The following is a 13646-nucleotide window of genomic DNA, read 5'->3' on the forward strand; positions in this document are numbered from 1 at the left end:
ATGCATAAGCACTGACTTTCTGACATCACTTCAGCAAGTGGTCAGATACAGATTAATAAAATTACCTACAGAAAAACTGCCTCTATCGGTGTGATTGTGAATACAACCAAAATACACACTTTGTCTCCTCTCGCCCCTGCACCCCTCCCACATGATATGTTCACATTTAGATCTCTTGTACAACTATCCCTGTAGACATATTTCTTGGTGCATTTTACTGTTTTATACCTTTCTTTTCTCTTACATGCTGCTCCAGGTGCTCACATTAGCTTTATTGTGCTTGTGCAGTGTCAAGAAAATTCTCCTAAGGAGGGTGTTCACATGGCAATTTCATTGGTTTCCCAAATCTAGGGAAATCTTTCTCATTGTAGGGTATTGATGATTCCCATTTAAGCAAAATCTATTCCAAGACAATGTTTTTTTCTTATTATTCAATCACACACAGTTTAATTAATTGTTGATTAAATAGCAAGCAAATCTAGAATCCCATATTTTCAGTAATAGACTTTTTCAGCCTGAAATAATTTGAGAGGTATAAGAGAAAATATGATTCTATAGTTCTGCTGTAGTACTAATAGCACAAAGTAAGTCGAAATTTTGATGTGTCTGTAAAGTAATCCTCCAAATTCTTCTTTGTCTTGACCTCTTGGTTTTAGTAATCTTCCATATCACCAGCGCAGATGGCAAGCAGCGCTTTCTTATAATGCCCTGAAGCAAAATTCTGAAAAGAAAAAAAGGTAATCTATTTGAAATAAAATCCTTTAGCTTTTCTTTTCTTTTCTTTTTCTTTTTTTCTTTTTCTTTTTTTTTTTTTTTTTTTTTGCCTTTTTGAGAAGGTTCTCGCTATGCTGTTCAGGCTGGCCTTGAGCTCACTTCGTAGCCCAGGCTGGTCTCAAACTCACAATAATCCTCCTCCCTCAGTCTCCCAAGTGCTGGAATTACAGGTTTGTACCACCACGCCTGGCTTCTTTTAGCTTTTCTGAAGAGACAGTATGATTCTTCTGAGTTGCAGTTTCAAAGACTCATGGACCATTCGCTTTCTGAATCTTTTACTTTTCAATCTATTATTTTCACAGAACTATTTTTAGTTAAAATTATTGAAAAATGATACCATGGTTGCAGTTAACAGTTGATATAGTATAAAGTTGATAGAATTCCAGTGTGTATTTATAGGTACAATAACTCAGATTAAGGTGAAATCTCAAATTTAGCAAGAGGTGCCTTGTTATTATTATAAATCAATGCAGAGGATGGACAGCCAATTGGCAATGTGTTTCAAAAAAGCTTTAAACATATCTATATTCACTAATGCAGTAATTCTACCACAATATATATTAAGGAAAGTACTATCATTTATTGATGAGTGCAGAGATCTTTGATATATGTTATATATATCTCAATATATATTTATAAAATATGTATCTCATTATATGTAACAGTGAAAAACTGACATCAGTGTATAATAATGCATGGTGGTTTTGCACTTTACAATTTATACAGTAGGATACCATGCTTCAATAAAATATTCCTTTAAATTAGTAAATTATCAATATTTGCATCCACTCACAAAACATCAAAAGTGCCTGGTCTAGTTCCTTCAGACTACTATCAAAAACTTCTATAAACTGGGTAGCTTGTAAATATCAGGAACTTATTTCCTATACTTCTGGAGGCTGTGAAGTCCAAAACAAAGGTGCCAGCAGGTTGGAAGTCTGCATCTCATAAGCAGCCTTCCTCTCTCTGTAACCTTTCATGCTAGAAGGTACAAAAGTACACCCTGTGTCTATTTCATAAGGACACCAATCTCATTCCGGGACTGAATCTTCATGATGTAATCATCTCCCAAAGGTCTGACCTTCTAATGCCACTACTGTGACATTGGAATATAAAGATACAAAGTTCAGGGGAACACAAACTTTCTGAGCATAGCAGAACCTATCACAAAATTTCATGACTAGTTTACCTGTGGTGAAAAATTGGGGCAACTTTTGATTTCTTTTCATGCTATTTCAGAGTTTCTAAATTTTCCCATCCAGCAGTCACTCAGCTGTCATAAGCTTAAAAATCTTTGTAAACTTTTTTGAACAAGAACTAAGAATTTTTTGTCCTGCAGGAGGCCCAAATTACATACATGGTCCTATATATGCTGATATTTTTTGCTAGATTTAAAAGAAATCTAAGATATCATTTAGAGGTATCTGAATGAAAACACTGGCTTATTTATTTCTGAGTCATTGTTTCTTTATCCTCCAAAAGATAAAGGGATAAGAATGTGTAGAGTTTTACATAACTAGAAACGTTATATTCCTGCAGGTTACCAGTTGATGGTATTTGAGGTACCTTGCTTTCTATGATGAATGTGAGAGCTGTAAGAATCCTCTCCACAACTAATGTGATCTCACTGGAAAGTACATTTTTCTTGATCCTAATCAGACATCCATATTTTGATGTTAAAGCACATTACAAGCAATAAATGTTTTACATGATTGTATCACATATCTTACTTAAACAGAAAAGGTTCCATCATTGAGTTGACGGGATGTCTCCAGTTAGCACCTGCTGATGCATTAAAGGATGTCTGAAGTAGATCATCCTTGTCGTAATATCTAAACATTTGGATTCTAAAACAAAGTTATTTTGATGAAGGCTTTTTATAAAAGTTTCAGAAAGGATAAGATGTAGGTGTAAGTAAATCACACATGGGAGACTTACTTTGATGTCATGAAAAAGGGACTTTCCATATCTCTCTTTGTATCGTTGCCTTATGGTCAGCAGATCTATTTCACTTCTGGCGATTAGAATCCTAATTACTGTTTTATTGTGGAAACCAAAGTCCTAAAAAAAAGGAAAGGGAGAAAAATGAGAACACAATATCTTAAACCAGCTGTCCAAATGCAGTCATCTCTTTTTCTATGGAAACTTTCTTCTGCACCCCTGGAGCAGGCACTGCCACCGCAGTCCACAGGCTCTCTCTGGCTTCTCTCTCCCTCCCCCTGTGAACTCACACTCAAATATTCTCTTCTCACTTGAATTCCAGGTGAAGGCTTTGACCTTGAACTTTAATATTTAATCCTGACTCCCTTTTCCGGCCTCACCAACCATCATGCCTTCTCTTTCACATCACATTAGAAAGTTTACAGATCTGAGCATGGGGTTATTCTAAGGAAACCTGAACTTAGGTCAAGAGTATGTCTGAGTATGACAGCAATTATATTTTCATTATATTGTCTGTTCATCATTGAAAATTTATTTAAAATGTGCTTGAAAATATTTGTGAGTTAAATTCGAATATCAAAATTGCAAAATCAGTGTGCGTGTTCTAGTCCCCCAAACACTGCCTGAACAGCAGTAACAAATATCTTGTCCGTGGAATCACGGTTCCATCTGCTGGCCAATCAGCAGAACTAGTTTTGAATGTCAGCATTTTACATGTAGGTCTACTAACAGTTTTTTTCCTCCTGATATTAAGTGCTTAAAATTAACGAGTAACCAAGTTTCCTATTTTAAACTGTAGATAATTTGGAGGAAAACATAGTGAGTTTCTTTTTTAAGGGTGGTGAATAAGTTCTTTGGAAAATATTTGACATTCGAAGTCCTCGTATCTAAAAAATTGCTTACTTGCATACACAAACCTTCAAACCATTTGCAAACTCACGTACCTTCCTTTTCCCTTGCAACACACACAACAAGAATACAGTCTGAGGTTATCATAAGGATAAATAATAGAATTAGGGTCTAGTTGGAATCAGGGTAATTGTGACCATTTCCCCAGGTTCAATCAAAAGAGAAACTTTATTCTCTTACTGTAGTGGTTGGTCCTTTGGAGAAAGAAACTGCTGAGACCACGTGATAGCATTATCTAATATGTTATTTTGAATAAATCCATTTTTCTGAAATAAACCTCTTCTCCTTAGAAATATAATATAGAAAAATAGAGGACTTTGAGCCTCAACCACCCTCCTTTGTTCTGAGGCTACATAGGTTCTTGTGCTTAAGTAAGAAACACTCTCTTTGGGACTGGGGATATAGCTTAGTGGCATAAGCACCTGCCTGGCAAACGAAAGGTCATGAGTTCGATCCCTGGTATGGCAAAAAATACCAAAAAACAGCCCACTCTTTCTTTTTTTTTTTTTTTTTTGAGACAGCGTCTCGCTGTGTAGTCCAGGCTGGTCTTGATCTCATTTATATGGCCTCAAACTCAGGGTAATCTTCCTGCCTCACCTTCCCCAGTGCTGAAATTACAGGCATGTGCCAACACATCCCACATGTAAAATAATATATCTTGATTATTAACCTATTTCCCTGCATTCAGGCTGCTTTCAAGAAGGTGGCTTGCAAAATTACTTTAAAGATAAAATACTCTGACTAAAAAAATTACTAAAATATTGTTTCCAATAATTTTATTTGAATTTAAAAGGCTCTGGCATGTATAATGCCTTAACGAGGATAGTTCTTTTTGCAAAAATGTTTCATGCACATTATGGATATACTGTAAATTATCAGCTTAATGTAAGTGTTTGTTTCTTCAAAAATGGTGGAAAGGATATGTGATTAAATATCACACTAAAGCATGAAAAACATTCTCATTTAATTACAAAAATAGCTTAGAGTTTACTGTTGTCTATCTCAGCACTTTTTGAAAAATAACACTTCATGTCCAAATAATCATTAACATTATTTTGTGGTTTTGGACTTTAAAAGTGTTGCATTTGTTTTCTTCTTTTTTTGCTAAGTGCAATGTTTTGATATTTTCTGCTTCATGCCACATGGTTTGTACTTGCCCACATGTGATAGGAGGGCCTTTGGAAATATGCAAAAGCATTTTGATTTGCCCGTTTCTGTAATTGCTATGAGGCCTTAAAGGACAGGGAGAAGATAGAATTCAGAGAACCATACTTCATAGGTTCCTAAATCTGGTGAAGAAAGCAGAGGTTATTTTTATTTGATGCACCTTACTTATAGTGTATAACATATTTTTTCCTATTGGGTCTATTTTCTTTGAAATGTGTATATTTAAATACAGGTTCCAAAATGGGAAATAATCTTTAAGCAATGGAAGTAAAATCAGTTCTTTGAGAAAATGGATATGCTTTCTGAAAAAATTTTACAAGTTTGTGGCTTTTACTTACATGGATTGCGCTATACAGTCTATAAGCAAAATAGGCTGGTTTATCTCGAACACAGAGAACTAGGAGAAATCAGAGAGAAAAGAAACGAATGAGAAGGTAATTTTTTTCAGAATTTGAGAAATAAGAACACTTTCTGACAATATTCACATTATAGTTGCAGTACTTAGAATAATGGTAACTCTATGGCCCACCAAAAATTTAAAGCAAAATTATTATTATTATTATTATTATTATTATTATTATTATTATTACCAGGAATCAAACTCAGGACCTTGCACTTGCCAGGCAGGCATTGTGCTGCTGAGCTATATCCTAAGACCTAACCAAATATAATGACTCATTTTTCACTGCATCTATTTTCTATCTCTTGAGTCTGTGTTAGTTTCTTCACATTGTCTAGTGAAGAGAAATTTTTTTGCTTTATCTGAAGATTAAATAGTAGTTGATGAACCCTACATTAGCAACACTACTGTTTCTTTTATTATTGTAGAACTTAATATAACACAGATCACATAAAATTTGTTCTTTTCGCTAAATGCCATCCATTCAGATGATCCCCTTAAAAAACTTTAGATTTCTTATAGATTTGGGTAGAACCCAAGTCACCTAAGGAGAAACCATCTAGACCAGTTTTAGATGTCATCTAGTCAAAACCAATACAGCTTTGAATAACCTGCACTCTAGCCTCAGCCCTAGAGCTGGGCCAACAGTTTTCCTTGAAGTAAGTAAGTTATTGATTGTTGACATTCAATGGTGCTTATTTAAATAAGTAAATATTACCCCATGTGTGAGTAATAATATAACAAATAATATATAATATAATATCTAGCCAAAATAAAATAATCATAACAAGTGATTTCTATATATTTCAAGTGATTATTTCAGAGTATAAGATCATATGTTCATCTTTTTCTCATCTTTAAAACAAAGAGAAGTGAACCTGATAATCACTCTTGAGCCATCACTAAAGGTAAGATTCTTCAGGCAGGAACTTTTGTTGGTTTCCGTTTATTGCTTTACTATTCCATCTTAAGTTAATGGCCAGAATAGTAGATGCTCAATAAATATTTATTGACTGACTGGCTAAATGAGCTGGTGAAGCTATTTCTTGGTACTTTTGATATTACCTATTGCTTTTCTCATGCCATTATTTTGTAGCAATAGTCGATAAGGCAAAATGAGCTATATTGAGACTCAGATGAAAAGTTCTATTCATAACGTTTTGCTAATCAGTAAATAAACAGAGAAGTCATGTGACCTGTTTAGGTCTTGTTTGTAAGATGAGAGTTTTTTTATGTGTTATGTAGTTATAAAATTTTATTGAGAATTTGGTAGAATGCACCCACCTTATTTTCAGAAAAATGCACAGACATAAATCATAAGCCATCCATCTTATGTACTATTTCTAGTGTTTTACAGAACCCACCAAACCATTTTAAACCCTAAAACTTCTTGACTGGTTAAACTACAAAAATACTAATATCGCTCAGCTCCGCTATGTGTATGTATCTATGCCATTCTAGCAATGAAAAAAATCACAACATTCATTTTTTCCACAAGTATCTCAGTGATTACTTATGAATAACTACATGGGAATGTGTCATAATGGCTCCACAGTTATAGTCCCTGAAATGCATGATCCCAAGTCCCAGTGCCTTACAAGATAAAGCATGAATGGATCCTTAGTGTATTTTACAGACATCTACCATTGTTTCTCCCTTTGTGAGGAGATCTTTTCTTACTTAGGAAGGAGTGGAGGTGTGTCTCTCTCACAATATCATACAGAAAGTGCATGCAACAACTTGGTGAGTCTCATTTATGGTAGGATTTACTCTTACAGACAAATTTATTGATGGCAGTGACAACAACAAAAAGCAAAACAAAACCTCCCCCAACCCTGAGAATTGTGTTCGGAGTCTGAAAGTTGAACCAGCTGTTAGCAGAGGTTACCAGCTCATCAAAACCACCAGGTTGCCCACTTAGTGCATTTTATCAGTCGCCGGCCTACTTTCCTTGCACAGCTTACAGCCCACTGAAGGAATTAAATACAGAGGAAAATGACTCAATTCAGAGCTCACTCATTTACTGTGGGATGATAGGTCTGCTGCACACCACATAAATTAGTACTCACCAATTGCAACCAGCAGCTCCTGAAAGTAGCCATCATAGCAGTCATTAATGGCATCTACCAGGTCTTGCCCAGATATATTTTGAAATTGCTGAAAAACTTCAATGAATTGATATATTTAAAGGAGATTTTGTAAGTAGTATAAACTTAAAATATAAATATTGATTAGATTAGTACACATAATGAAGATAAATAGTTTCTTTAATATAATTGAATATACTGCTGTTGGTTGTATTGATGTATCTGTTCTTTGAAACAAATTTAAAGAATTTAGCAAGTTGACATAAATCTTGGATTTCAAGGATCTGCTGTTGTTCCCCTTGCCTGCAGAATAGTTGTAGCTTCGTGTGGGACTCACTGGCTTGTTTCTGGTTTAAATTAAGGGTGAGCTCATGAGCAGCCATTACTTCTGAGCTGTGTGTTTAGGACATATCATCAGACTTATGCCAACATTAAAGTTCTCATAGAGTTTAAATATGACCATTAAGTGTAGAAATCCTCTGATAGTTAATCTAATGGTCACAAAATCTATGATACATATTATGAGAAATATGGAACCACCTTTAGAGCGTAGCCTAGAACTTACTAACTTAAGTTATGCTAAATTAAGCATCTTTATTTCAAGAACTTACCTAACTGGTTATTCTACGCAACTTTAAGTTCACTTCTACTTTGTACAACAAATTAGAAGCAAGGAGGTGTTTCATTATTATTGTAATTATTATCATCATCTGTGATTAAGGAAAGCCATCTTTTAAAAACTTTTATAGAATGTTGTGTTTTATATTTAAAATATTTTAATAAGGGAAAAGGAAAATGATAGTACTTTAGAGACAGTCAAAGGAAGTACAAACTATTTAAATGTTTTTCTAAAATCAGTATGGTACTATTGCTATCACACAAATCAAGTCAGTAAGAATGATCGTGACTCATTACGGTCTGACTCAACCAAGCTCACTAGACATTATTTAAGATAACATAAAATCTACCTCATAGCAAATAGCCAATCAGTCTCCAAAACAGTGATTATTTCTTAAAAGTTTCAGTATTTAAAAGCTACATAACTCAGTTACTAGAAAAATAAATCCATGGTAAAAACTTGATTCTTTAGCAATGTCAAGTTTTTGGTGAGGGCTACCTCTTAAAACAGAATTCAGTCAGAGTGTCTGGAGATAACTGATTTTTCTTTATTTCTGTGTAATATTTTTTTGCCTCTAATTAACTAACTGCTCTTTGTTATATAATTAGCTAGATAGCTGGAAAGAAACCCAGCTCTTAGTTACCCAGCCAGAGCTGCTGGTAGCTCTTGTTGCACAGAATCATCTGCAGCATGGTCTTGTGTTCGCCTGTCTTCTGCTGGCAGGCTTCCCACAGGACCTAGAACAGGATGGAGCATCAGAATCACCCTGGCCACTTGAACAGCCTTCTTTACAGTCATTTGGAAGTGGATTCCAGTTACCATTGCATCCTGCGCAGCCACAGCAGGGTCACTGTATCCTTCCTGCCTGCTTCCCTGCAAAAAAAGCATAGGTTTTCTTATCAGTACTTACATACAATTATTGGGACAAAAATCTCAGAACCACCAAACATTCTGGTCATTTTTGAGAAAGTTCTATTATTATTTGGAGTAGGAGTTTCCATTTTTTGAATACATTATATGGAATTTTTTGTTATGGGGTTCATCTTACTGCTTTTCTTTGCAACAATGTTGATCTTTGAAATGCATTTAGGTGGATTATGACTTGTGTTTAGATGTCCCCCCAAAGCCTCATTCAGTCATAAATAGGGCTTTTCAGAGGTTGCTGGATCTATAGTGTGTGATGTTGTGATTAAACGTGTAATGCTGCAATCAAGGGTATGCGATTGCTAATTAGTCCACTGATTGGTTTGGCATAGTGATGGCTGCAGATAATGAGAAAGTCCACCTTAGATATGAATGCTGTTGGATAGAATACAAAGGGACAGAAAGAATGTGTTGCTTGCTGCTATTGCTGCCTTCTGCCTGCCATGAACGGTTTCTCCGCTCTGCTGCCCCTCTGCCATGTGCCACTCTGCCTTGGAACCAGCTGATTATGGACTGAAACTTCTACAGCTGTGAGCCACAATCAGTGTTTACTCCTTTTACTTTTGGTGTTATGAATTTTGTCTCAGCACAGAGAAACACTAAGATACAATGTTTTCTGCTTTTCCAGATCTCTGTGCAGTACTTTCTCCCTTACCAGAATAAACATCACTCACTGGTAGTGGATGGTAGGGGTAGAATTCAACATTCTTAGAGAGAAAATGCAAAGAGAAAAAGTGTCTGGCTCAGAAAGTAGGATTTCCACAATGTCAAAACAATAATGAAATCCAAATTTTATGGACTAGAATATTTAGCAATTATATTTTAACTCTTGCCTGTTTACCACCTAAAGAACAGACATAGAAATTAACCATTTCTAACAAAGGGAAGGAGAGCTGATCAGTGCAAGATTCCCTGAGCCCTGAGCATTGTTTGAGTAAGAGGAGAAAGCTATAGTGGAAGTATGTGATCAGAATTTATGTAGTTTCTCCTTTTGGGTCATATATGGGAGGGAGAATTTTTCTGAAGTTATGCTCAGAGAACTCCGAGGCTGCAGTGGCTTCTGCTCATGTTCGTGTCTAGGACTCTGAAACTGATCACACTGCAGTGAACTCAGGGAGACTCCATGATGCACCTGAGAGATGTCTTGCACGGAACCACCTTGGATTACTGTAATCTCATTCCCTAAGCAGGCAAATGAGATCCCAATTTTTTTTACCTGCTTCTGATCAAGGAGCTTACACTTTGTTTGAAAACCTGGCAGGGGAGCTTGCCAGATGGACCTGTTTATAATCAGGGAAGGGAAGAGTGTCCTAGAAGTCCAGGGGAGGCTAACAACGTTGGCTAGAACTGTGTGGGAGACACATTTAGACTTTCAGAGATTGTTCATCTCTGGTGAATAGAGGTGAGACTCAAGCATCACGAAGGAATATTTGTCTCTGACTAAGTGGAGACAGATAACACTGTACCTTATGGCAGCTAATACTGTGAAGCTTTGGTACCACGGACTTCTTATATATTACCACTTTCCTAAAGCTAAGACATTATATAAACCACACATACATCTCTGCAACAAATGCCCATTTGGAGAGAAAGAGAGGGAACGACCAGAACATTGACAGTTGCTTAACTTAATAAAAGTATAAAACAATAAATTTTAATAAAACTTAATAAAATTTAATAAAATAAAATCTGGTATAAAATTGAACTTGTGCCCACATTCTCAGTTCAAAGTATTGTATGGCTTAAATTTGTCACATTTACATTAAATATGAGGTGTTTTTCTTTTCTTTCTTTCTTAACCAAAAGCTGGAGGCATCTGAGAAAGTTGAACTTCTTCAGAGAAACATATAAGTCACATTTTCTTGGAAGTAAATTTGTAGCCCTGGAAAATTTAATATGTTTAATCACATCTCAGAATTTGCATATCACCTGAAGATGAACAACTGGTAGGAAATAGAAATGATCCTGTCAGACATGTTTCTTCTGCCTCGCTTCTTTTGCTTATTTTAAAATTCCGTGCCTTAAACATGTATGATATGTGTATTTTATGTGCATGTAAAAAGTATTAGAAGGCAATATTTAAAAACGGAAGTGATTTCATTAGGAGGTAGGATTGTGGTTGTTATTTTATCTTTAAATCATGAAAATGGTGAGATACAGAGAGCCTAGGGGTCATGTGGTCCCTCCCTTCTTTGTGTGAGGAAAAAAACAAATGTATCTGGTGATATGAAGTGAACTGCTCAGGGTTTGGTTGCTTGAGAAGAATAATTATGAGGCTGCAATGGCACTGTCAGCCGTGAAATCTGATTGCCATACTTGAACTCATTCTTTTCACATGATCTCCTCTGGCCCCTTTTCAAATTCTAAAGGTTTTAATTTATACAGAGCAAAAAACAACTGAAACAATTAACATGCTCCACCTTTGGTGAATATGTGCCAGGCTTTTCATAAGTTTCCCGTGGTAATTCCTGGTCTTTGTCTTACCTGAGCTATCAGCAAGCTTGGATAAAACTTCCCCTCTTTTGTTCTTGCTCTGCTTTCATTCATTACTTTACTTCCAGGGACATGCATTCTCTTTTTTGTTTCCTTGTTTGCATTGCAAACTATTCAACCTTGTGAAAGTATTTATCTTCCTTTTGAACTTCTTCATTTCGGAAGGCCCCTTTTCCAAGGGACTGTAAAGGTCATCAGTTTGGCCATATTTACACTGCCTTCTCCTGATAATATTCTCTATTTATGTGGCTCTAAACTCTGCCTATATTATCATGACACTCACATTTATACCTGTAGCTGAAATCTATCATTTGAATTTCAAAGGAGTATATTCTAGTTGCCAGCTTAATGGTACCACTTGATTTCTCATATACTGGATATGAATTCCAACATGTTGAAAATCCAACTCCTGGTTTCCTCCACCTCAGTAATATCCTATATACTCTGTTTTTCATGTCTGTATTTTCTTACCGCTGTACTCTTGTTGCTTAGTCTAGGAACTTGAAAATCACTTTTGATTATTTTTATTTTATTTCATAAATCCGATACCTCAGGGAATAGTCCATGCTCAAGCCACATCCGGAATCTGGGGATTCCTTGCCGCTGTCAGTGTTCTTATCAGCACCCCAGTGAGCAACACATTCTGGCTTTGTCGCTGACAATATTCCTTAACAGTCTTCTGTCTCTACTCAGCTCCCTACAGTCATTTTCAGCATAGCATCTACTTGTGAATATTTTTAAACCATCGCACTACATCATCCTTTTGCTCAAATCTCAGTAAAATCATAGCTCTGTCCTATTTTGCTCAAATAAAAACCACAGTCTTTATAAAGGCTGCAGTCCTACATGTAATCTCACCACTTGTTACTGTTTTAACCTCATCTAAACATCACCCATCCACCACCACAGTGCATTTCCTTTGCTTGTTCAGACAGCACCGATTGGCCTTCTTGATATTCCTGATACCCAGTAGCTATGCCTTAGACTTTTTCCTCTAGCTCTGCACTTTGCGTGGAATATCTTAGTCCATCTGTTCATTTGTTGATTTACTCTTTTACTCATGTTTGCTCCAATCTCATCTCAGCGAGACCTGCTCTGACCGAACTATGCAATAGTGCAACCTGTACACTCTGACCAGCCATACAATTCCTATCTCTCTCTTCTCTGTACCATTTTCATCACCTTCTGAAATTCTATTTCATGTACCTGTTCATGGCATGTTTAGTTGTCCATATCACCTTGCTAGATACAAATTTCATAAGGCCTGAGAGCTTTGCTTCTTTTGTTCACTGATAATTCCCATCTGTCTCAAATCATGCTTGGCATTTTAGAAATAGTTTTGAAAAAGAATAAATGACTTTTAGGTAGCAGAGGTCAAGGATCGGCTCACAGATGGGAAAGAATTTCTGGATCACTGATACTTACTTAGCGATCGCTAAGAGATCTAACTGCATAACTAGGTAATTTCCTACCCTGGGAAGATTTGTGAGAGACAATTAAGACTAGTATGCAGCTCAATATATCTGAGCTCTAGCGTGGAGAGATAAGATTCTTGGACATTTAATTTGCAAACGGTGAACATCTGTTTATTTCTCTCTGCAGTTCGTTGCCAAGAGAGGACCTGTGGGGTGAAGTGTCAATAAACAAGTTTACTTTGTGATATAAAGAAAATTAAAAAGCAGCAAAGTGTCTAAAGTGATGTCAGTGTCAGATAAATGGTACAAAGTGAGTACAGAATTTGAGCAAGATCAAAATTCGAAGGGAAGAAATTAAGGGAACTAAAGTTGAGGTGAAAATATTTGATTCAATAAATGGAGCACAGAGCATAACTGAAAATTGATGGCGAGTCCTCAGCAGAGTCCCGAAGGCTGAGGGAGGAGTGGCATCCGGCGGGGCAGCCTCCATTCTTTCTCTCTGGGAAACATTCATCATCGCAGTGTAATTTGCACATATTGATTAATAAATCTCCAAGTGACTAATTTTTCATTATTTGACAGATAATTAGATCTTCCGTAAATCTAGTATGATAAAAGCATGCAGGAAGTGTTACGAGCCAGCTTAATGACTGGTATTACTTCTTAAGAAGAACGTGTTCCAGTTCAGTTGTTTCCTTATTAGAAACAGTTCTGCCAGAAAACCCTGTGGAGATTAAGTAAAAGATCTTCCCTCCTAGAAAACGTGACGGTGATATTTCAACACCTTTTATTTCATGAATGCCTTAAAGCTTCTATGCTCTCATTCCTCCAAACTTCATTAATTCACAAAAAGGGGCATGTCTGTTAAAAAGGTGCAAACTGTCCCTTAAAAGGTGTTAAAAAGACGCAAATCACAA

At 36.1% G+C, this 13646-nt stretch overlaps 1 protein-coding gene across 1 annotated transcript in view; it reads right to left on the reverse strand.

The window, feature by feature from the left end:
• Positions 1-416: 416 nt before the first annotated feature.
• Anxa10 (annexin A10) overlaps positions 417-13646 on the reverse strand; it is a 40785-nt gene continuing 27555 nt past the window's right edge. The window contains exons 6-11 of the mRNA XM_013513460.1: positions 8717-8770; positions 8541-8634; positions 7261-7356; positions 5130-5188; positions 2713-2835; positions 417-721 (exon numbers count right to left, since the gene is read on the reverse strand). Of these exons, the coding sequence (XP_013368914.1) occupies positions 653-721; positions 2713-2835; positions 5130-5188; positions 7261-7356; positions 8541-8634; positions 8717-8770 (495 nt within the window). The 3' untranslated portion in view covers positions 417-652. The remainder of the gene's footprint in view (positions 722-2712; positions 2836-5129; positions 5189-7260; positions 7357-8540; positions 8635-8716; positions 8771-13646) is intronic.

This window comes from Chinchilla lanigera, unplaced genomic scaffold, assembly GCF_000276665.1.
Source record: "Chinchilla lanigera isolate Chin_1 unplaced genomic scaffold, ChiLan1.0 scaffold00002, whole genome shotgun sequence".
NCBI classification, from domain to species: Eukaryota; Metazoa; Chordata; class Mammalia; order Rodentia; family Chinchillidae; genus Chinchilla; species Chinchilla lanigera.